Source organism: Panicum virgatum, chromosome 9N, assembly GCF_016808335.1.
Source record: "Panicum virgatum strain AP13 chromosome 9N, P.virgatum_v5, whole genome shotgun sequence".
In the NCBI taxonomy this organism is placed as follows: domain Eukaryota; kingdom Viridiplantae; phylum Streptophyta; class Magnoliopsida; order Poales; family Poaceae; genus Panicum; species Panicum virgatum.
In genome coordinates, this window is record NC_053153.1 from 70,176,747 (window position 1) to 70,199,696 (window position 22,950).

Here is a 22,950-nt window from a genome sequence, read left to right on the forward strand (position 1 = left end):
CAAGCAAGATGAACATGGGGTGGTGGTACGCAATAAAACAAGACTTGTGGCAAAAGGGTTTTCTCAAGTCGAAGGTTTGGATTTTGGTGAAACTTTTGCTCCGGTTGCAAGACTTGAAGCTATCCGCATCCTTCTTGCTTACTCTTCTCATCATAATGTCAACTTATATCAAATGGATGTGAAAACTGCATTCTTAAATGGTTTTATTAACGAACTTGTTTATGTTGAGCAACCTCCCGAGTTTGAAGATCCAAGGAATCATAACCATATTTATAGGTTGCACAAGGCACTCTATGGGCTCAAACAAGCTCCAAAGGCTTGGTATGAGAGGCTTCGTGACTTCCTAATCATGCAAGGCTTCAAGATCGGGAGGGTGGACACCACATTGTTCACAAAAGACGTCAACGGGGATCTTTTCACTTGTCAAATTTATGTTGACGATATTATTTTTGGCTCAACTAATGATTTACTAAGCCATGAGTTTTCTACCATGATGTCTAGGGAATTCGAGATGTCCATAATCGGCGAATTGACCTTCTTCCTTAGTTTTCAAGTCAAACAATTGAAGGAAGGGACATTCATCTATCAAGAAAAATATACTAAAGATATCTTGAAGAAGTTCAAAATGGATGAATGCAAGCCGATCAAGACACCCATGGCAACCAATGGGCATCTCGACTTGGATGTGGATGGTAAACCGGTTGATCAATCCCTCTATCGTTCTATGATAGGGTCTTTGCTTTACCTTACCGCATCTAGGCCCAATATAATATTTAGTGTGTGCTTGTGTGCCCGCTTTCAAGCAAACCCAAAGGAATCACACCTCTCGGCTATGAATAGGATCCTTCGGTATCTCAAGCACACCCCAAGCATAGGCTTGTGGTACCCCAAGGGCGCTAGCTTAGATCTCTTGGGATACTCAGAATCGGATTTTGGCGGAAGCCGTGTGGATCGCAAGAGTACCTCCGGGGGTTGCCACTTGCTTGGGTGTTCTCTAGTTTCTTGGTCAAGTAAGAAGCAAAATTCCGTGGCTTTGTCCACCGCGGAAGCGGAATATATAGCGGCCGGTGCATGTTGTGCCCAAATCCTATATATGAAGCAAACCCTTTTGAACTTTGGTGTGAAACTAGTTAGGGTTCCACTCCTTTGTGACAATGAAAGTGCTGTAAAAATTGCCAAAAATCTGGTTCAACACTCTCGCACAAAGCACATTGATATTCATCACCACTTCTTGCGTGATCACGAAGCTAAAGGAGACATATCTCTTCAAGGTGTGAGATCCGAGGAGCAATTGACGGATATTTTCACAAAACCTTTAGACAAGAGTACCCTTGTTAGGCTAAGAAATGAGCTAAATGTTTTAGATGCGGCAAACGTCATGTAATGTTGCTATGCTATATAAAATGCATACATTTTTATAGGACACTTGTCTAACCATGGTAAGATAGTGATGAGCATGGGTTTAGCTAGAGGTGGTGGTTCACTTATTTTCCTCTAGGCTTGTAGAAAGGCTCATCATGAAGAAGCTTCCCATGTGCTCAAACTTGACAAGTAGATCTTAAATTCTTGTTATGCATTTCTTGTCATATAGATGTGCACTTCATATTTACCTTTCTCTCGCATGTGGTTATAGGTTGCACCATCATTGCATGCGTAAGGGTCACAAAGGAGATCACTTAATGAAAATGAGACTTGTTTCATATGCAAGATCTCAATTCATGAGAAGTGAATAGAGCAAAGTGTTAGGTGCGTTATTGCCTAGTGAGTCATGTCATGATGAGTTTAAAACTCTCTATCTTCAATATTCCTATGACATGGCTCATACATTTTATTTGACGCTTTGTCTCGCTTCGCGGCTTTTCCTTGTGTTTGAAAAGAAAAACTATTAGACTTGTATGCTATCCTAAATATTTTGAGGGGTAAAGTCGCATATGCAAGTCCATTAACTTGAGTTTAGTTGAATTTTATAAGTTTATTGGACTTAGCATAGAAGAGTGAGCTGAGTGAAGATTTTTCGGGTTCACCGGTTAAACCGACAGTTAATGGATCTTCACCATCGGTTTAACCGGCGTTACTAAGTTCCGTCTCAGCTCAGTCAAATCCAGGCGTTCAACCGGCGTATGCAACTGTCACAGCATCGGATCAACCGGTGAACATAACACAGTTCTGACATAGCAATCAACCGATGATTTCAGTGTTCAACCGGCGAGTTGAAACTTCACTTCATCGGTTCAACCGGTGTTCAGATGAAGATTTGCTAGAGTCTCGGGTAAACCGAACCGACGCAATCAACCGGTGTTCAAAACCTAAGCGTTGGATCGACCGGTGTTATAGAAAATCGCGGGGGCCCACATGTCATATATTTCTTGCCCGCGGACACCGGCCTCACTTCCTTTTTGTTTTAGCCCGACTCCACGCGCCGCCGTTTGCTCGCGCCGCCGACTCGCGCCATTCCACGCTGTCACCACCGCTAGTCCGTGCCGCCGCCGTACGCTCACACCACCGCCGCACACCGCGCCACCTCACCGCCGGCCCGTGCTGCCCGCGCGCCTGCGCAGCGCACGCGCACGCACCGTCTGCACCGCCGCCAAGCGCCGCCGCCAAGCACTGCCGCCGTAAAACCGCGCCACCACCATAGCTCCTCGCCACCACAGCTCCACACAAGCAAGCCCAAGCCGCTCCACGTCGCACCACACAGTGCCCACACGCCGCACGCGAATCTCCATTGCTTTCCACACCACGCACGCCAACTGCTTGACGAATTGTCCGAGCCGTTTTTGCGTCGTCTCACGCTTGCCTTAGCACACCCGCAGCCGCGTTCTCACCACTACTCACCGAGATGGGCCGCGAGAAGAGGAAGGGCAAGGAGATCATGGTCGAGAAGCCGGTCCACAAGCGGACCCGTGCAGAGAGGGAGGCTGAGAGGGCCGAGATGGTGGCCAAGGCCACCGAGGAGCAGGCTTCGGGGTGTGCTCGTTCGCTCCGGATCAAGGAGCAGCCCAGCAGAGGCAGAGGTAGAGTAGGCAGGGCCACCAGGGCCACGGCACAACAGACAGAGAGAGATTCGTCTGAGGGGGAGCCGTCAGCTGAGTTAGAGGGGCAGAGTTCTCCTACTCCACGATGTTCTGGCCGCACTCGGCAGACGTCAGCAGCGGCAGAAGAGTCGCCAGCGTCCGAGCATCGCACCGGACCTAGGACACGAGGTGGACACCAGCCTCAGCCACCTCGGAGGTCCGCCGCCGCAGCAGCAGCAGCAGCACGCAGAGCCGAGGCCCTAGAGGCCGAGCGCGCAGTGTTTCGTATGGACACGGTCGTGCATCTGGAGCCAGGGGTCCTGCTCCAGAACTTGACTAGAGCCAATGCGGCTAAGGTCAAGAGGCTCGGGTGGAGCGTTGAGGAGGAGGATTGGTTCCCAGTTGGCCATGACAGCTGTGTTGACAGGAGGTTCTGGACCTTGTTTCAGGCCAGTTTTTACGAGACCTATCAGAGGAGGGGCCACCGGATCTTCCCTCACTGTGTGCTTGACTGAGTCTCTCTGAGGACAGCAGCAGGAGGGGCAGATGTCAGAGAGCACTTTTCTCACTTCAGAGAGCTACCCAGACTGCTTGAGATGGGGCAGAACAGGTACATTGAGGACTGGGTCCGAGTGTTCTATGCCACAGCCTGGATTGCTCCCGAGCGCAGAGCCGTGCATTTCATGTTTGGAGGCCAGGTCTTTGGTTTGACAAGGGCAACGATTGCAGGAATCCTTGGAGTCGACTTGGTCGATGTCTCCCTGCACGAGAGAGTCTACGGGGACGCAGATCCACCTCGCAGGGCGTTAATTGGCGGGATAGCACCTTCTCACGAGGCGATCTCTCGGTGTTTCCGTCAGATGTTCCCTTCTACCTATGCTAGGGTCCCCTGCCTGCTGACAGCCAAGGCTTACATAGTACACATGGCCCTCCGGAGGACTTTGTTACCGAGGAGTGGCTTCCCAGAGGGGTTCCCAGGACTGCAGCAGCTACTACTACTCCACATCCTCACTCATGAGCCTTTTGACTTTGTGGACTTTATTTTGGCTGAGATCGAGGATGTGATCACTGACGGGATGGGGGTCGTGCGGCAGTTTCCTTATGCACACTGGATCAGTTTTATTTGTTCTATGATCGTGCCCGCTGACTCGCCGATCAGTGCTGTCTACCGTCAGGATGAGGCCCCCGGTTCCCAGTTTACCGTCCGACTGCTCCCCAGGACCGGAGGAGGGGCAGACAGGCCGAGAGAGCTGCCATGGCATAGCTACCAGCTGAGGTGCAGGCCCGAGTGGCAGAGGAGGACGAGGCACTACTTGAGGTAGAGGCACAGCTTCCCGGAGGAGACGACGAGATCCACTAGTCAGACATCGAGACCGACTCCTCTGAGGATGACGAGTACTTCCCTCCTGCACCAGCTTCTCACGATCACGAGGCAGGAGGATCCAGATAGCCAGCTGAGCCAGCAGTCACTACTGTCTCTGAGTCTCAGGTGACTCAGCCGTCCGAGCTCACCTCCCTACTCCAGCAGCTAGTCAGTCAGCAGAGAGAGGATCGGCTTTCGACAGAGGCCCGGCTCACTGCCATCCATTGGGAGGCTGCTCTAGAGTGCGCTGCATCTGAGGAGCGGTTTCTCGGCCTACTTGACAAAGTTACTCAGAGGACAGACACTCAGTTTCAGCAGATGCAGCAGGGCATGATGGCTATGTTCGGCATGATCACATAATTATACTCTCACTCCGGACTAGCCCCACAGCAGCCAGGTCTTCAAGGTATGGGAGCACCTACACTTACAGTCACTCCAGCTCCAGCCTCTACTGCAGCTCCAGCTTCTTCGACGACACCGGAGACCACATTCTCGTTGTCCGCACTTCTTGGGTCTACCAGTCGTCAGATCTTCTCGCCACTGCCAGCGACTACGCTTTTTCAGGACTCACCATCAGCGGTTCAGTCAGTCGCCCTCCCCATCATACCATATGCACTACCTTTAGGGGGAGGCAGAGGAGAGCAGTCCCTACTTCCACAGTTGACACAGCCAGCAGCCTCAGTAGTCACGTCTTCAGATGCGGACACCTCTTTTGCTGACCCGATTACGAATTCTACGGATCCTCTCCTAGGCAGTGCCAGCACGAGAGCCTCCACGATAGCTACACCTCCAGTCAGCTCGGACCCGCAGCTCCCGTCCGTCACCGAGGGTTCTCCGTCCGACGACGACGACGACCTGGACCGCTTCTTCGCCGTGCCGCGACAGCAGGACCCGTAGCTCGCCTTTTTGGTGCTTTGATGCCAAAGGGGGAGAGAGTTAGGGGGAGTCAGGGGGAGGGTAGAGCTAGCAGAGTGCTCGTAGATGCCAGGACTTGATTGATGTATCTTCATTGGTTTTTGGTTCATGGACATGTATATTTGACTCTTGTGCATGTTGCTCTTTATGACATGTCTATGGATGCTTTTCTTTGCGCGCGTTAACCTTTCTTGCTCTACTCGTTTAAGTTATTATTTGTGTTGTCATCAATCACCAAAAAGGGGGAGATTGAAAGTATCTAAGCCCTCAAGGTATGTTTCAGTGATTATTGACAACCATTATTATGACTAATGAGTTTGTGCAGCTTAATGAAATCTTATCGCTCATTGGATCATATGTTAAAGAGGCCCCTAAATTTCATTATTCAAAAAAGCGATCTCGGTATTCAACTCAAGTATATAACAAGACTAAGAATCCTTCTAGTCCTAAGTGTCGCAAGGTTGAGAAGGACACTTAGGTTAGTATAGGTTTTATAGTTTTGTAGAGGTCGCACTATTAAGAGGGGTTAAGGCCAAGTAACTTGAGCATGGACATGGTCAGTCAAAAATGGATGCACACAATGGTCACTCAGGTTCTTGGAAGCTCAAGCAAGTGCTATTCAGTTCATATCTCAAGAATATTTGGATTTCATTCAAGACTCAGATTAGAAAAAGCAAAATAAAAAAAGTCTTATCACCGGTTTAACCGACGACATCAATTTTCTATACGTCGGTTAAACGCAGTTGCTGAAGTCTGGACACAGTGTTCACCGGATTAATCGACGATGTTTAAAATTAACGTCGGTTCAGTTGTCCAGAGAGTCGGTTTTTCAGGGGTTTTCAGGCTTACACTCACCGGTTAAACCGACGAAGGATTTAAGTTAGCGTCGGTGCAGTTGTCCAGAGAGTTGGGTTTTCAGTTGATCAGTAGACAACTACACTCACCGGTTAAACCGATGATACGTCGGTTAAATTGCCCAAGCTGTAACGGCTAGTATTTCAAATGGGCAGTTTACATTCATCGGTTAAACCGACGATGACTTTTGGAGGGCCGTCGGATTAACCGGCATTGCGTACTTTTCTGGCAGCTTTTCTCCAACGGCTCTATCCACGTGAGCTGCCTATATATACCCCTCCAATGGGTCATTTTGAAGTCTCTTAACACCAGGCAACACTCATACACTTATTCTCTTGTTGAGAGCCACCTTGAGCTTCACATTCCACTCATTTGATCATTCAATCATTCAAGAAGCAAGGCTAAGGACTTGAGTAGAGAGAAACTTGTGTGCATCCGTTATTAGTGATCGGTTCTTGCTCAAGTGAAGGCCCTAGCTTGTTACTCTTAGTGATTGGCATCACCTAGGCGATCTTGGTGATTGAGGTGCTTCTTGCGGAGCTTGCCAAGTTGATTGTGGGAGCCCGAAGAAGATTGTACGTGGCTTGAGCTCCACCACACCGGGATGGTAAACGGAGACTCTTAGTGAGCACCCTCGTCTTGGTGACATGGGAGGTGACAAGACTCTTAGTGAGTGTCACAACGTGGATTAGGGGTGTGTGCCAACACATCGACACCACGGGAAAAAATCCGGTCGTCTCTTGCCAACTCTTTATATTCAAGCACTTACTTTCATGCAATTTATTCATGTGCTTCACCCTAGAGATCATAACTTAGCTCTACCTTGCTTAGATTTATACCTTGTTATATCCTTTATAGTTTGTGTAGGTTGCTTCGTTAGCCGGTTGGTGAATTGAGCCTTACTTGCATTGTATAGGTTAAGGTTGCCTTATTTTGTTTTACAAAATTGAAAAAGGCCCGATTCACCCCCCTCTTGGTCCATCGATCCTTACACTCTGCCCTGCAATGCATCAACCTACTTTGGCCATGTTTAGGGTGCATTTAGTTGGTGAAAAAATTTGGATTTTTGTACTATAACACATTTCGTTGTTATTTGATAAATAATATCTAATTAAGGATTAATTAAACTTAAAAAATTTAGCTCGTGCTAATCAGTTCAACTGCACTTAATGCTCCATGCATGTGTCCGAAGATTCGATGTGATGGGTACTGTGCAAAATTTCTTGAGAACTAAACAGGACCTTAGTTCCAAAAGATTTTCAAGATTTCCCGTCACATCGAATTTTTGGACATATACATGAAACATTAAATGTAGTTTAAAAAATAATCAATTGCACAGTTTAGTTGTAAATGATGAGATGAATCTTTTGAACCTAATCAGTTTATGATTGGATACTAATTATTAAATAAAAATAAAAGTGCTACAGTCGCCGAACTCAAAAAATTTCGCGAACTAAACATGGCCTTATACTGAATGATGCTTACGTACATTGCCGTTGTAATCGATTCTGAAGTTGCTGCATCGTGTTGTTACACCAAATTAGTGTCCAAAATTGTTGGCCAATTCAGAAGTTCTCTTTGGGGACAACTAATTTGTTGAGTTTTGATTTTGATGCGCTCTCATGTTCTCCCAAATAAGTTTTTCATCACATGCTTAATCTATTTTCATCACATGCTTGATCTACTTTCATCTATCATTGCGTGAAGAGTGCTGGGCATGAGAGTACTGCAATGCTGTCATGAGCAAGGAGTAGTAGATAGAAGTTCATAGTTGTTATGTTCTGTCCCTTTGGGCCGTGGGCCGTGTATCGCCAATCGGCGTCTTTTGTAACTCTGGGACGGGATGATATATAAATCCCTGAACCCGAGATGGAACGGTTAAGCATTAGTTTCGACCTCCTCTGTTCTATATCCCCTGTTCTTCTTCTTCCTAGCGCCTCTGCCCAATCTTGCTAGCCGATCCCCATTCTACTTCTCCACTCCACAGGAACGCGACAAATGCACGGGCTTACTCGCAGCTCTGGGGCGTCTGAAGATAGTTGTTCTTTGTTAGGAGAGTTTTTCTTTGAAGATAGTTCAGAATTCAGAACTCTTCGAAGCTCCAACGAGACTAACGTGCAAAATTTGCAGCGTCATGGGTTTCTTAAATGACATCCAACTAAACAAAATTGCAAAAACGAAGAAGTTCACGATTTCGAAGCACCGATGACTCCGACCAATTACCAAACCAGTGAGCAGGTAGTAAAACGAGAGGGAAATTTCGAAGACATTGGAGTTCATTACCAGATGGCGATACAAAGACCACACAGACACACTAATGTACATAAACTGGATTCAACCATGCCATGGCAGATACAGGACTCACATTTCGATTCGGACCACACGCCCATCACGCGGACTCTTGACACTACACGAGACCACAGCGCCGAACCCGATTTTTATTTCGCCAGAACGACCCAGGCGGACTCTAGAGGGCAGCAGCATTCTTCGTTACGCAGCGCAGGCACGAGCACGATGATCTCTAGCCGGAGATCTGGATTGACTTCACCTCAGGCTTCTGGACCTCCTCCTTGGGCACGGTGACGGTGAGCACGCCGTTCTCCATGGACGCCCTGATCTGCTCCGTCTTGGCGTTCTCGGGGAGCCGGAACCTGCGCAGGAACCTGCCGCTGCTGCGCTCCACGCGGTGCCAGGTGTCCGTCTTCTCCTCCTGCTCCTTGTTGCGCTCGCCGCTGATCTGGAGGATGTTGCCGTCCTCGACCTCCACCTTCACCTCCTCCTTCTTCAGCCCCGGGACATCCGCCTTGAACACGTGCGCCTCGGGGGTCTCCTTCCAGTCGATCCGCGCGCCGGCGAAGGCCGCGGTCTCCGAGCTGGTGCGCGGGAACGAGGGGGAGAGGCTGCTGCTGCTGCCGGAGCCGAAGGGGAAGCCCTCGAAGGGGTCCCAGAGGTCGAGGGAGAAGGGGTCGAACACGTTGCTGCGGCGGATCAGCGACATGGTCGGTGGGATTTCTGACTAGCGGTTTAGCGGAATCGAGGATTCTTGAGTGAGGATTGAGTGATTTGGTGAGCTTCTGACCTTTCGCTTCGAGTGTTTCTTGGGTCCTTGTCGCCGCGGCGAGGGGAGATTTTATAGAGGAAAAGGATTAGCGACGGAAGTGGAGGAGAAAGTAGATTCTGGAGACTTCTCACGTGTTCGAGCTGGGACAAGACGCCACTGGATTCGGCCGCCTGGGCCGGAATGAGAATGGGAAAGGTGTGCTAGAGCTATCCAGACTTCTCTCTCGCGTCTGGATCGAAGTCGCTGGGCTTGTAGTGAAATTTTCGCTCATGGGCCAAGGTTTGGGCTGCAAAGAGTAGTCAAATATACGGCCCAACAAACATCGGGGTCCACGCCGTGCACGCTCCTCTGACTCTGACCTTCATCTTCCTCAGATTCAGGCGAGTTGCCGCACGCACCTCGAGACGAGCGGAGTCTCGAGGGGAGGGGAGGGTGGTGTGGTAGGGAGGAGCAGGAGGATCCCACCGCTGCGGCAGCCATGTCGGTGCAGGAGTACCTAGAGAAGCACCTGCTCTCGAGGAAGATCGAGGAGGCCGTGAACGCGGCGGTCCGCGCCAAGGCCCCCGACCCGGTGCTCTTCATCGCGGGCCACATGCGGCGCGCGGCGCCCGCCGTGATCACCAGGGTGCGGGCGCGCCAGATCCTTGATGGGCACGGCGCGCCGGCCGTGGAGGTCGAGCTGCACACCAACAAGGCCGTGCACCGAGCATCCGCGGCCGGCGCGGGCGCGCCCGAAGGCGCCGCCGCCGACGCGGCAGGGGACTCCGGGAGGCGGAAGATCCTCGCCAGGGCTGTTGCCGACGCGGTGCGGGTCATCAACGACAAGGTGTCGGAAGCGCTCGTGGGGATGGATCCGCAGCAGCAGGCGCAGATCGACCAGGCCATCATGGACTTGGACAAAGCGCGCCACAAGGTGCAGCTCTAGCAGACCCTTTCTTTTTTCCTCCTCTGCGGTTAGTTTTGTTCCTGAATTCTAAATTGCCAAATCCATTTTATACTTTGGTGTTGTAGACTAACACAAACAGCTGATGACTCTATATGCTCGAGCAATACTTTACATTGGTATATTCAATTTTAGGGGCAGTATGTCGTATTAATTCGTTTGGCTATATTTGACTGTTGGGAAATAATGCTTTGGTCTTGTCATTGTCTACTTGTGTTTCTACTGATAATTACTGCCTCAAACTCTTCGTATACTAATCCGTCTTCTTATTTCTAGCAAATGGATTTTTACCAAATGGAAATAACCATGATACTTGCGAAATGCAGGCTGAGCTTGGAGCAAATGCTATGCTGGCAGTATCAATTGCAGCTTGCAAAGCTGGTGCTGCTGAAAAAGAGGTGCTGGTTATCTGCTTAAATCATCGGAATCGAGGTCAAAATGTCTTGATGCCACCGCACATAATTCTTATTGTTGGATCATTGGATGCCTGTTCCTGTGCAGGTTCCACTATACAAACACATAGCAGATCTTGTTGGCAAAAGCACTACTACTATTCCTGTCCCTGCGATTACAGTCATCAATGGTGGAAAGCATGCTGGAAATGGTCTCCCCATCCAGGTATTCCTCCAAACCTTTAGGATTGCCTTGTAGAACCAATTTCTCTGCAAGCTCCTGAGGGCACTCTTCTTCTTCTTAACTTAGTAGAATCTGACGAGTTGAAGGCACTATTCCCTTATTTTGAGTCATCTTTTGCCTAAACAAAAATATATTAAGATAGTTGGTGGTTCATGTATATCAAGCTTATCAACATGATTAACTATAAGTCTGCAGTGATTAAACTTTTCTTATTTGTAGGAAATTATGATCCTTCCTGTTGGTGCAAAGAACTTTGAAGAAGCAATGCAGATGGGTTCTGAGACCTATCATCATCTCAAGGTAGCCTTCACTCTAACAATCTCATGTTCTCAGCAACATGGATGTTGTTCTCCACTCATACTTGGATCATAATGTTCATCAAACAGCATATTTCGGTTGGTTGCCATTAAGGCAAACTACTGACACCTTGGGCTTTCTGCACGACTAGTTTTGTTTTTTCAGACTGGCAGAAAAGACTTGGTCAGTTCTGTAGATATTTCCTTACCAACTAATATTGCAGGATATTATCTTGGAGAAATATGGTGCAGAGAGTTGCAACATAGGAGATCATGGTGGGTTTGCTCCAAATATTTCCAGGCAAGTAAGAAACTAATTGACATTTTCTGATGTCACACATTTCTTCTTTTCCCTTTTAGGGATCTCCATGTAGATTTCACTGATGCCATATATATGTTGCTTTATCAATTTTCAGCATATCTGAGGGCCTGGATCTTGTGATTGCAGCAATAGAGAGGGCTGGATATAATGGAAGAATTAAATTGGCGATTGATGTAGCTGCTACTGATTTTTGTGTAGGTGAGTAGAAAAGCAGTGGTATTTCTTATGCGTGAACTGTGAAAATGTTTAAACTTAGTCCTCGGAATCTAAATATCAAATAGACTACTGAAATTTGGCGATAGGATGTACTCACTCTGGTGCCTCGGTTGTGTTTGAAGGAAGAGTGCACTTGTACTATGTTGAAAAAGTAATGTTTCATACTTGCATTGTTTCTAGGGCCGTATCCATGTTTGCCTCATTGATTTCGTACTGTAATCTTTTTGTTTAATATTGTCTCTACCGTTTACCAAAACAATGCCAGTTCCACTGTAAACATGCTGCTAGGACCATCTAGCAAAAATCTTGTAATGATGCTACTAACATCCAGATAATCAGATAATGTACAATCTTGAACCTTAAAAATAGTGAGCTTGAAACATAGGTAAAATATATATAGTCAATGCTTTCGGGTAGTTTGTTTTTACTATACCAATCAATTTGCTCAATGGTGTGCTCATCCATCTCTTTATAGGTAAGAAATATGATCTGGAGTTCAAGTCAACAAAGAAATCAGGGCAGAACTTCAAAACTGCAGATGATATGATTGAAATCTATAGCCAGCTTTGTTCAGGTACCACTGAATTGTGGTTTGGTTTTAATTTTTTTTACATCTGTAAGGTTCATAAACGGTTAAAAATATAAATTTGCTGATTTCTTCCTCCATTTGACCACTAGAGTACCCACTTGTCTCCATTGAGCAGCCCTTTGACAAAGATGACTGGGAGCACTCAAAAAAGTTGACCACACTAGAGCTGTGCCAGGTGATTTTTATTCTCTTGAACTTTTGGTTTTGTTTCGTGAGGAACTCATGGTATGAAATGTTTATAGGTTGCGGGGGATGATTTATTGATGTCCGATCCTGAACGCATTAAGCGGGCAGTTAATGAGTACACTTGCAATGCTCTTGTGCTTAAGGCAAGTATCAAGTCATCCATCTGTTTTTTTTTTCTAAAAATTTTTTGGAGCAATTTTTTTTGTTGCATATCCATACTATTGGAGCTGGAGTAACAATACCACATGAGAAGGAACTCTGGAATTTGGCATATTTTAGCTTGACCAAATATGGTCATCTTTGTGACTGGATGCTCATGCTGATTTTTCCTTTTGTGTGATCATTCTAACCCTTCCTTTTCAATATTCATCATAGTGAAAGTTTGGTGTGGTCTGAGTTGAGTTTTTTAGTGTATGTATAGAACAACACGTGTCAAGGGCGTCAATGCCCAAGACAGCGGGGCCTCGGCTACGGAGTTCGTAGCATGAGGAGGTAGGCACGCCGGAGCTCTTCTCCGATCGCGCAATGGTGAAGGGGATGAGATTAAGAGAGAAGAGAGAGGTTGGAAGGAATAGATTGATCTTGCTTAACTTAATCTGTTGATTACATCCAAATAAATAGCCTATGCGGCTGGATAATAGAAACGATCCCTACAATCTCTCCGTGCATGTCGCTCAGCCACTTGCATGCGCCTGTCCCGCGCCTTGCGCTCCTGATCCAGCGGCGTCTGTTGTGCTGCTGGCGCCCTGCGCGGCGGCTGCTGGCGCGCCGTTGGCGGCCTGCGCGCGGCCCCTGCGCTGGTAGACGCACCCCCACATAACAACACGGTAGCAGGCATACAAATCTATTTGTTACTTAAATTTGCTGGAAGATGAGAAACTTGTTTGAGGAAAAAAAAGATATGAAATTTGCAATTAAACTAGTAGGCTGTACCGCTGCAGGCACATAGGAGTTGCAAGAACCTCTTGCTTGCACATGTATTTTTCTTCTTAATCATTGCTCCCTTGATTTCTTTCTGGAGTTGACTTCAGGTTTTGAACACGTTTCTTTCGTAGGTTTTGGCAGGTCACATGCCAAATTTCAATGTTCACAAGAGACCCTTAGTATACCTGCTGTTGTGCCTTATTATGTTCAGGATATTAATAGCATTTACTAAATATGCAGGTAAATCAAGTGGGCACTGTCACTGAGGCCATAGAGGTGGTTAAGCAAGCAAAGGATGCACATTGGGGTGTGATGGTGTCACATAGGTCTGGAGACACTGAGGATTCTTTCATCGCTGACCTGGCTGTTGGTGCTGCAACCGGACAAATCAAAGCCGGTGCCCCTTGCCGTGGAGAGTGTCTCACTAAATACAATCAGGTTTTCCTTTCTGTCAAACCCTTTATATTTGTGCGTATGCGAGCACACACTGTATACACGCTTCATGAATACAGGCATACAGCTGACTTGTGGTAACCCTTCACGTTGTCTTTGCAGCTTCTTAGAATAGAGGAAGAACTTGGTAGTGAAAGCATCTATGCAGGGGAAAATTGGAGAACTGCAAGCACGAGCTGACCTCTAGTATCGATGAGATGTGGGGAAAATTGGAGATCTTGACCTGTCTTCATATGTAGCCACTTAGCCTTTAACTGTTGTCATGTCCAATTGTGTTTATTCTTCCTCAGTAAAGGTGTGGGAGCAGGGTGGGGAAGTACACGATTTTGAATTACACATATTATGGCAAAGTTGTGGAAGCACTGGTGCTGGTGGGGGTTTACCTTTTTGTGCTGTTCTACTCGGATTTGTTTATTTTTTGTATAGTCTGGACTATAAAAATGAGTACAGAGAGCTTGAGAAAATGGTTTAAGAAATAGGAATGTGTTATACTCTAGTCCATTCATGTCTTGCGCAGTTAACCTCTTTACTATTGTGACGCTATTCAGTGGTTTTCACGTCTCTACTTTTTTTTCTGTTCTTTTATAATTTCAAGAAAGTTTGCAAAACAATCGAAATTGGTGGTGTAAGCGACTTTGAAGCCGTGAATTATCCCATTCCATCTGGTTTCCCTTAGATCCGACGGAAATTTCCAATACTTCCATTTGCATCGACTATGCTCCCAGCAAGAGGTTGCTGCTGATTGGGATGGTCTAACCGTGTAGCTCATGTCGGAAGGCTTTGCGTAAATCCAGCAATAGGGGTGCCTTGCGGTACAGCAGCCTTCGGGAGTCCTAGACAGTTCGGTAACAAAAGTCGGGAGAGCTTCTTCACTTACCTTTCCTTTCTAAGAAGACAGGATTCTCCAAAAACAGGTGACCTTTCTGCCTATTTTTAGGGAAGCAAAATTCACTCAACCAAAGAGAATCCTGAAACAGGGGATGATACGCTGATATGTAACCAGACTGCAGTATAGTATCGCAAGGCAACAAAGCAATATATCTATCAATAAGGGCAAGATACCCGATTTCAGTATCGGGTGCACAACAATTTCATTGAAAATGACAGTTCCATGGTTCACCAATGTGATTCAGCTAGAACAGCCGGGGATACCAAAGTAGAGAAGTCCAGTATCGTTGGGGCTAGACGGCATAACATACAACCAGGTGGTTTTAAGTAAAAACAGGCAAATTCTTGCCTTCAAACCCCACTGTTGAAATGGCAAGGATCAAGAGGAATCAGCAGCTGGCTGTGCTGGTTGTTCAGGCTGTGCTTCTGTACGCTTGACCGATGCACACTTGATCAGATGGTTGTAGCTTCCCTTCTCCTTGAAAAGTTGAGAGAAATGGTGCCTGCAGTAGAGGATCCCCTCCAAGGCTGCATAGTTGGATGGTGTGATGGCACAGCCCCCATGGGAGCATTTGAAGCAGGACTTGTGGTAGGCCTTTTCTTCAACTGTTACCTGCAATGTTTCATTAAAAAGTCAACAACATGTTTTGGACCATCGAGAACAGCAATCAGCAAGAATTTTCTTTAGACATCAAGACAAGGAAAATTAGATGAATCAAGACAAGATTAAATGTACTTCCTAAATGGAGAAATTTAGGTTCACAGTGCAATTTGGCAGACAACATTACCAAAAGACAATTTTCAGTTGTGCATGTCATAAGAACAGGATGTTGGATGTTCTATTCCAAATATTTTGGTCCTTTAGATGAACAATGAACTGCCTAATTACTACAATGCATTAAAAGAATATGGTCAAAAATTGAAAGGAAATATAATCTCGTGAATTACAACCCAAAACTTTGAAAGGAAATAATGAAGATAAAACACGCATGTAGTAGTAAAAATTACCTTCTCAAGAGGATATGCGGTTTTGCCACAAGTTGCACACTTGTCTTGTGTTCCTGAAAACATCCTTGCAGCTTTGCTTGGTGTTCTGGTCTGAATAGCAAATTTTCCACAACAATGATCACTTATCTATTTGAAGAGTGCAAACAGACTAAAACCAACACAGACAGACGGGAACTCACCAGCTCAGGTGCCGACTTTTCTGGAGTAATCTTTGCGGCTGAAAGAAGAAAACCAAGAGCACACCACAGCATCAGATCGCATAAGCGCAAAAACCTTGCGTTTTTCATGTCAATGGTTCAGTACTGAAGGCCTACGTGATTGTGATTGTGATTGGAAGCTCTTGTTGTAGCTCCCTGTCTCCTTGAACAGCTGCTCGAAATGGGCCTTGCAGTATGGCACTCCTTCGAACGAGGAATAGCTGCTCAGCTGTCAAAAGCCAAAAAGATGAACACGGAGAAGGAGATTGTTAGGTACTGCGTTGCCTACCTAACGACAGCTCTGCTCTGCCTAAGCAGACGATCAAGGAACAGTTTTCATTTCCAACAATTTTCCGCCCAATCCTCTTTTACCAAGTCAGCAAATGGGAAGCGGACAAAATTTCAATCTCTTGGGCATAGAATTTTCCTGATACTACGAAACGCTCGCACCAGATCCGTTCCCCGCAGCAATCCGCAGATCTACTACTCGATTCTACAGTACATTGCGCTACAGCAGATCCATCCACCCACCCACCGCTGAAACACAAGAACGCGGGCAAAGGGAACGTACGGAGAGGGTGGACTTGCAGTGCTGGCACTTGAAGCAGGAGCGGTGGAAGACGACGCCGTCGGTGGAGAGCTGGTCCATCGGGTACACCGTCTTGGTGCACACCTTGCACTTCTGCTGCGTCCCGCTAAACATCCTCGCCCCGATCCCCCTAGCTCCTACTCCCTGGGTTGCTGCGCGGCCGGCGAAGCGCGCGAGATCTGAGAGGGCCCTCCCGATCCAGCCTTGGCCTTCGCGCGCGCGAGAGGGAACGGGGAGAATGAACACCTCCGCCCGGCGGCCCCGGCGGCCGAGGTTATATACGCGGGAGAGGCGAGGCGCAATTAAGCAATGGAATTATGACGGGTTCGTCCCCCCCAGCCCCCCAGCGTGCCTCACTTTTGCCGCGGCGGAAAGGAAAAGCCAGCAACGAACAAGCGAGTGAAGCGACGGGATGGGATGGGAGAGAATGATGGGGGCACAAGCACAGCCACGGCACAGTGCCGCGCTGCTGCTCATTAAACTAGTACGCAATTATGAGCGCCACCATTAGTGCGCGAGCGAGGAGGGAGCTCCGCGCACAGGCCGCGCCGATCGCTAGGGTCACTGCGGGCGGGGCCACCGGTTTATTGGACCCACACGTCGGCGATCGGGGAGTTTCGCCGCCGGTGGGGAGACCGAGAAGAAGTACGGGGGAAGCGAAGCGAGCAGGGGTGCGTGTGGTCGACGGGCTGGTGGGGCCAGTGCGTCAGCCTCTGTAGCGGGCGAGATATTATCGCGGGCCCCCACCGGGGGGGCAGGCGCGGTGCGGCCCACGTCGGCCAGCCAGCCTTTTCCCGGTTGCCTCGTCGGACTATCCTCTTGTTCCTTCGTGATTGGCAGTTTTGGTTGGGAACCGGTTAGCTACAGCTGCAGGCTCCAGCGCATCGGCACGGCATCGCATTGAATTTTCTCTCACTTTTTTCCTTTCATTTTTTCACTCTGAGCGAAAGAACGAGGCATTTGCATTTTTTTATATATGCCCAGTACTGTTGGAGACAGTGGTTGACATGTGGGGCCGCAAGGGGAGGACCGTGTCGTGCTCCGGAGTCGCCGGGGTGTCGGGGTCCATGAGTCCATGACACATTTCACAGCGGTAGGCGGGTCATCATGTGCTAGTAGCAGCATAAGTACAGTACAGTGTTGCACTTACAGGCTGCAGCTCATTTTCGTAATCGTAACGTTTTGCTTTAAGTATGGTTAGTAGTAGTACAAGCTCAATAATGCACGACCTGGTGGTTAGTGGAGCATACAGCAGGTAAGCATATTAAGGAGCTAGAGAAATGCCAACCTGCATCTGTGCCTCCTTGTTCGATCGGCTGCCATCAAATCAATTCTCACTATACACCCGTTGCTTTTGATGGATTTTGTAGTTACGGATTCAGAGAAAAAAAATACAGGACTAAATAACGCACAGGCACAGCCTCAATCACCGTCCCGGCAACCTCTCTCGCTCTGCTCAACTGCTGTAACAGGCCACATAGAGTGTCACTGGTACCATTGCTGTTACTGCGGTACAAAGAAATGGTCAGCAACAAGAAAATCAGGTGTTGAAGGCTTTACGTCTTTGTCTACGAAGTTAGGGGGGGGGGGGGATACATGCAGCTATATATATACATGATTTCGGCCAACCATGTTTGCAATTGTGAAGCGATGAGTAATCGAGTACTAATAATTCGATTTCGAACATATCTTATAGTACACTAAATCCGACAAACAATCCATTATTGTGCCGGCCACCAACCGGTAGGCACCCAACAAATCTCTTGCAAATAGCATTAGCCTCATTAGTCATTACTCATTAGGGCAGGGTTACAGTACAAGCAGCATCTTGCCTCAAAATCTGCAAAGTTAGTAAACGCATAGAAATATAGAATGGCTGTATATGACTCTAAAACTAACGGTAGCATTGACATCATTATGTCAGGATTACAGTACAGGCGGCATCTCAGTTTTTGGCCAAAAGACAAGAAAAACATAAGCACTACCAAAGAAAACAATAGGAGCCAGCCCATAGAACCACACTCTCTATTTAAAAATTGAACTTTTGATACTTATTTTGGCAAAAAAGATACTTTGATGTTGAACCAATTTATTGTTGGCAAAACAACCGGCATATGAATAGAAAAAAAATGCAACCATGGAATGACAATGCAACCAAAAAAATGATAGCACAGGAGAACTGCATATCATTGCATTAATATAAGAAGAGAGTTACAAAACCCACACACACCTCAGAAAAGCCATGTAACCATGTCAGATGAGCAAATCATAGTGATTCCTCCCGCTGTATAAAAGTCTTACAGGTGCCTTTTTCTTCCAATTCTGTGAATTTTTGGCGAATTCCAATCCATATTCAGCTATGGGGATGAAGCCATTACCACGACCATGGTACTGTAAACATACAGGATAGATGTGAGCCAAGCTGAACTATGGAACAAAGAGAAGAGTTCAAGTTCAGGTGTAACATATGGAAGTATATACACTAACATATAAACATGACAGCTTCCAAAGAAACCAAAGGAAGTGCTTTAATCCATTAATCCACATAAGAACTTTGAAATCCGACGAAGGATCGCATTTAAGAATGGAAAGGTAGAAAAAGAATATTATCCACTCATTTTTCATCAATTTACTTTAGCAAAAGCATATCCTTACTCTACCATATATTTCTAACAAAACATTGACGAATATAAAGATCCAAGAGCATTATGGATTCAAAGCATTAGAGCATAGAACCAGATATCTGAAATGCAATGCTTATTTTGAGCATTGCTATAGAATTTATATAGATAGTTTAGTTCTATGCTCGCTTTAACCTTAGCTTGCTTTGTTGCAAATTCTGAATGTTATTTTATTGTTATATAAATCATTTAATGTTATCATGCCACAATTTGTTCGAATGGCAATGATGGTTACAAAATTTTATTATTAGTACATTTGATTATAAGTGCATTATCTCTGAAGGCAGTGGAATTACCACACGCTCTGGAATATAAATAATTATTGGCTGACAACACAGTCTAGACAAAACCTGAAAAGAGAAAAATATCATATGCAAATATTGTCTAAGAGATCAGACCAACTCATATAATCCAAAAAATGGATAGGCACTAGTATCCTGCTCCATCTAACAGGTATCACTAGTTTGCCTAGAACCTCCAGAAGTCCAACAAAAGTAGAAAGTGGGTACATGAACTGGTCTCATCATGTCAATCAGATTCTCCATGGATCTAATCTGATAACTGAATGATGATTACACAAATTACATATTTAAGTTTATAGAATAGTGAAATCTTATACCAGGAGTTCTGACTCTCCAGCCCAGAAGTCTGGCCGCCTTATCCTTTGGCAGTAGCTAGAAAAGTCAGGAATAAGTCAGTAACCTAAATTCAGTTCATGCAAAGTAGGAAGGCATAGGAGCCTAACCGTTTCAAGGATTGTTCCACGGTAATTGCTATAACAGCTTCTTCAAACTTCTGCCGCTCAGTCTCGCTGTCACATATAATTTCTTTCACTGCCATCCGTAAATCATCTACGAAATGGAAGATTAAGTTATATCAGCAATAAAGTCCAGTCAAAGAAGACACAGTAAACTTTTGGTGATACATCAGTACAACATGGTCAGCCCACAGGTTATTCTAATGTTCATCTGAAGGCTAATGTTGTTTGAAGGGTAATGTGGACTTTTTCCTAAACGGAAAGACAGCCAGTGCAGAATTTGCAATCTGCAATACAGATGTTTAAAAACCGAAACAATTGACGAATCTGCAAACATGAATTAATGCATGTTGTAAGAATTTTCCTCTGGGTCAAAGATAAGAACTGAATTTGAAAAGCTCTCAGTTGGCATCATAAATGGATGTATGATGCTGAAATGCTGTAAGAACAAATGACACTCATTATTTTGTTTTATCGACAAGGATACTAATTTTCTGATGTACTATCATGTGAATAGGTTCTGTGGTTGTCAAAGTGGATTCGCTACCTCACACTAATATGTTGGTAAACTCAAGTCTGTTAAACAAAAAAGGGGGGTAAGATCTCCATTTAGTTTTTTTTTCACAAAGCAACTGTTATTACATGTCAAATTATTACGATATCAACTGCAAAAACTTTATCCACACAATAAGCTAAAAGTAAACAGAAACAAAATTCTATAATGCAGAAACTGATCTATGTACGAGATATTGTTTCAGGCTACCTGCATCTTGGACCTCCTCCCTAGGGGTCAAAGGAATCCCCTTATTTTTTGCCATTCCTTTAGCCTACAAGCAAGCAACACACCGGATTTCTCTGTGATGTGAATTTGCAGAGATACCAAAAGCACACTTGAAGAGAAGATGTTTCAAGTAGAACTCAAACTCAAAGACAACAGATTAGAGCAATAATAAAGGTTTACAATCCATCAGCATACTACGCGCACGGAAGGAGATTATGCTGCAGCTTACCAACGCCCGAAACATGCACCGGCCATCCCCGGTGACCCTCTGAACCCCGTAATGCTCGACCTTGTTCAGCGCCGCCGACCAACCGCCCCTCCTGCGCACGAGAAACAAGTTTTGTATCTTCACTCTGCTCGCACTGCAATTGATTCAGATGTGCGCGGAGAATTCAAGGGTAGAATAAGTGACGCACAGCGAGGGGGCAATCCTGGCGAAGCAGTGGAGCCGGGGCCAAGACGGTGCTGGCTCAGGTGCCGGCGCGGAGTCCTCGAGGAGCTCGAACTTGGCCGTGCCCTCTCTGAGGCGTGCGAGGAGAGCGGCTGCGACGGCCGCCGACGAGTCAGATACGCGGGGGAATCGGGAGGCCATATGATGATACCATCGAAACGAATAGAGGCGAGGCTAGAGCAGGCACTAACCATTCGACGGCCGCGCCGCTGCCGCCATTCGGCTGCGAATCCTGAAATCTCCCCGCACGGCTCCCCAAAGTTCAGCGGCAGCAGCGAGCGGAAGGTTGAAGCAGGGAGGGGACAATCTCACAAGAGCAAGGCCTGTTTTGGATAAACGGCCGCCGCCACCGCCGGGGCTGGGGAACGGAAACTGGCCACAGGCCGACGCTTCGCATTTTGGGCTTTAAGGCCTTTTAAACGGTGTGCTAGCCCTCGCTGCTATTTCCAGGCCGAACCGGAGCGACGCGCACCTGTCCTCGGCAGACGAGGCGGCGCGGGAGGCCGAGGTGCGGGAGTACTTCGACGACGCGGCGCCCAAGCGCCACACCAAGCCCTCCCGCAGCGAGCACTCCGCCGTGTACACCGACGCGCTCGTCCCGGACAGCTCCCACCCGGAGCTCGACAAGTTCCAAGAGCTCGAAGCCCACACCGAGGTCTCTCCCTCGGGCCTAGCCCTCTTCCCCTGCCGAAGCCTCTCTAGCTTGAGCCTGAACTAGAAGCAGCTGACACGTACGGGTGGCTGTTCTTGTTCCAGAGACTGGTCTACGAGGGCGGCAAGGTAGGGGAGGAGTTCGTGGAGACGGAATACTACAAGGATCTCGGCGGCGTCGGCAAGCAGCATCACACGGTCACCCCTGGCTCACTCCGATTACTCCTCCATTTCTTCCGTGATCTTAGTGCTTATGAGCTGCAGAATTTACTAACATTTTTGTCCTTTGTCTGTGCTAATATCGCCGCGCGAGCAGACCGGAACGGGATTCATTAGGATGGACAGAGACAAGGGCGCCTCGTTCAAGCTGTCCGAAGACCCCGACGCAGCGGAGCGCCATGCTTCTTGCAAGGGGAACCCTGCTACCAACGAGTGGATCCCGTCGGCTGACACGATAAGATCGAGCACGATCCCAGATTATCCTATGCTGCGTTGGTGTCTCGGCACTTGTCATCAACGAGCCATACGGTGTCTGTTGCTTCGTTTCAGGTGTACCCGGCGTCAGACAAGCCGAGCAGAAGCGACAGCTGAGCAGGAGAGGATTCGGACATGTGCTTCCACCAGCAAAATAAGGCCTTGTTTGGTTCCAGGACTTTTTTCAGAAGTCTCTGTCACATCAAAAGGAATCTTACTATTTTATAGTATTAAATAAAATCTGTTTATAAATGTTTTTTGACAGCTGAGTGCTTTTTCGCGAGACGAATCTAATGAGCCTAGTTAATTCATAATTTGCTACAGTGATGCTACAGTAACCATTCGCTAATCATAGATTAAGATACCTCATTAGATTCGTCTCGCAGTTTAGCCCCAGGGTTCTGCAGTTAGTTTTATAATTAATATTTATTTAATACTTCTAAATACTAAAAAGTCCCTAGGACTTTTTTGAAGTCCCTGTTCCTAAACACCCCCTAAGAAACCACATTGCTATTCACGGATATTAATGATGTCCTGTATCTTATTACTCTGCATCGAAATGCCTGTAATCTTGAATTTCTAAAGAGATCGCGCTTCGCGTTAGATTTCTTTGTTCTGGCTGACTGGCTGTGAATGGCAGGAAATAAAGTTTTAACCATGGTTTAGAGGTGAAGTAAACAAAGGCTCTAGGAGCAATCAA

The 22,950-nt window shown here is 46.9% G+C and overlaps 5 protein-coding genes across 9 annotated transcripts; 2 read left to right on the forward strand and 3 right to left on the reverse strand.

The window, feature by feature from the left end:
* Positions 1 to 8,366: 8,366 nt before the first annotated feature.
* LOC120693136 (17.9 kDa class I heat shock protein-like) lies at positions 8,367 to 9,321 on the reverse strand. 2 transcript variants are annotated; one of them, XM_039976544.1, is made up of 2 exons: positions 9,081 to 9,309; positions 8,390 to 9,035 (listed from the first exon to the last, which is right to left on the reverse strand). In XM_039976544.1, exons 1-2 carry the CDS (start codon positions 9,143 to 9,145, stop codon positions 8,669 to 8,671), a joined length of 432 nt encoding a protein of 143 aa, XP_039832478.1. In that variant the 5' UTR covers positions 9,146 to 9,309; the 3' UTR covers positions 8,390 to 8,668. The 2 variants fall into 2 exon arrangements, with proteins under 2 accessions (XP_039832477.1, XP_039832478.1); XM_039976543.1 differs by having other exon boundaries at positions 8,367 to 9,321.
* A 268-nt stretch (positions 9,322 to 9,589) lies between these two features.
* Positions 9,590 to 14,274, forward strand: LOC120693134 (cytosolic enolase 3-like). Its single transcript, XM_039976540.1, has 11 exons — positions 9,590 to 10,121; positions 10,478 to 10,549; positions 10,653 to 10,769; positions 11,007 to 11,087; positions 11,308 to 11,384; positions 11,500 to 11,603; positions 12,097 to 12,195; positions 12,300 to 12,385; positions 12,453 to 12,539; positions 13,561 to 13,758; positions 13,876 to 14,274. The coding sequence occupies exons 1-11, from the start codon at positions 9,687 to 9,689 to the stop codon at positions 13,951 to 13,953; spliced, it is 1,434 nt and encodes a 477-aa protein (XP_039832474.1). The 5' UTR covers positions 9,590 to 9,686; the 3' UTR covers positions 13,954 to 14,274.
* A 537-nt stretch (positions 14,275 to 14,811) lies between these two features.
* On the reverse strand, positions 14,812 to 16,918 carry LOC120693135 (LIM domain-containing protein WLIM2b-like). 2 transcript variants are annotated; one of them, XM_039976541.1, is made up of 5 exons: positions 16,438 to 16,918; positions 15,984 to 16,095; positions 15,849 to 15,886; positions 15,670 to 15,759; positions 14,812 to 15,274 (listed from the first exon to the last, which is right to left on the reverse strand). In XM_039976541.1, exons 1-5 carry the CDS (start codon positions 16,567 to 16,569, stop codon positions 15,041 to 15,043), a joined length of 606 nt encoding a protein of 201 aa, XP_039832475.1. In that variant the 5' UTR covers positions 16,570 to 16,918; the 3' UTR covers positions 14,812 to 15,040. The 2 variants fall into 2 exon arrangements, with proteins under 2 accessions (XP_039832475.1, XP_039832476.1); XM_039976542.1 differs by having other exon boundaries at positions 15,990 to 16,095; positions 16,438 to 16,914.
* Positions 16,919 to 18,618: 1,700 nt separating this feature from the next.
* LOC120692264 (OVARIAN TUMOR DOMAIN-containing deubiquitinating enzyme 3-like) lies at positions 18,619 to 21,492 on the reverse strand. Of its 3 annotated transcripts, none has more exons than XM_039975527.1 (8): positions 21,317 to 21,492; positions 21,091 to 21,217; positions 20,904 to 20,994; positions 20,657 to 20,720; positions 19,882 to 19,969; positions 19,756 to 19,810; positions 19,433 to 19,486; positions 18,619 to 18,846 (listed from the first exon to the last, which is right to left on the reverse strand). In XM_039975527.1, the coding sequence occupies exons 1-8, from the start codon at positions 21,342 to 21,344 to the stop codon at positions 18,709 to 18,711; spliced, it is 645 nt and encodes a 214-aa protein (XP_039831461.1). In that variant the 5' UTR covers positions 21,345 to 21,492; the 3' UTR covers positions 18,619 to 18,708. The 3 variants fall into 3 exon arrangements, with proteins under 3 accessions (XP_039831461.1, XP_039831460.1, XP_039831462.1); XM_039975526.1 differs by having other exon boundaries at positions 19,882 to 19,987; XM_039975528.1 differs by lacking the exon at positions 19,433 to 19,486 and having other exon boundaries at positions 19,882 to 19,987.
* Positions 21,493 to 21,540: 48 nt separating this feature from the next.
* LOC120689313 lies at positions 21,541 to 22,923 on the forward strand (the record flags this gene model as incomplete). The annotated part of the gene is made up of 5 exons (XM_039971611.1): positions 21,541 to 21,780; positions 21,882 to 21,974; positions 22,093 to 22,230; positions 22,326 to 22,409; positions 22,750 to 22,923. Coding segments are annotated over 4 exons (513 nt in total), but the record flags the coding sequence as incomplete, so codon positions are not given.
* Between the last annotated feature and the right edge of the window lie 27 nt (positions 22,924 to 22,950).

What these genes read in the sequence shown, in the direction of transcription:
- LOC120693136 (XM_039976543.1), bottom strand. Translation starts at nt 9,145, where the DNA reads ATGTCGCTGATCCGCCGCAGCAACGTGTTCGACCCCTTCTCCCTCGAC.
- LOC120693134 (XM_039976540.1), top strand. Translation starts at nt 9,687, where the DNA reads ATGTCGGTGCAGGAGTACCTAGAGAAGCACCTGCTCTCGAGGAAGATC. An exon ending in AGACCTATCATCATCTCAAG is followed by an intron (nt 11,088 to 11,307) that starts GTAGCCTTCACT and finishes CTAATATTGCAG; the next exon opens with GATATTATCTTGGAGAAATA. An exon ending in TGCTACTGATTTTTGTGTAG is followed by an intron (nt 11,604 to 12,096) that starts GTGAGTAGAAAA and finishes ATCTCTTTATAG; the next exon opens with GTAAGAAATATGATCTGGAG.
- LOC120693135 (XM_039976541.1), bottom strand. Translation starts at nt 16,569, where the DNA reads ATGTTTAGCGGGACGCAGCAGAAGTGCAAGGTGTGCACCAAGACGGTG. An exon ending in CCAATCACAATCACAATCAC is followed by an intron (nt 15,887 to 15,983) that starts GTAGGCCTTCAG and finishes TTCTTCTTTCAG; the next exon opens with CCGCAAAGATTACTCCAGAA. An exon ending in AAAAGTCGGCACCTGAGCTG is followed by an intron (nt 15,760 to 15,848) that starts GTGAGTTCCCGT and finishes TTTGCTATTCAG; the next exon opens with ACCAGAACACCAAGCAAAGC.
- LOC120692264 (XM_039975526.1), bottom strand. Translation starts at nt 21,344, where the DNA reads ATGGCGGCAGCGGCGCGGCCGTCGAATG. An exon ending in GGAGGAGGTCCAAGATGCAG is followed by an intron (nt 19,988 to 20,656) that starts GTAGCCTGAAAC and finishes TCCATTTCGTAG; the next exon opens with ATGATTTACGGATGGCAGTG. An exon ending in CTGGAGAGTCAGAACTCCTG is followed by an intron (nt 19,487 to 19,755) that starts GTATAAGATTTC and finishes TTCTCTTTTCAG; the next exon opens with GTTTTGTCTAGACTGTGTTG.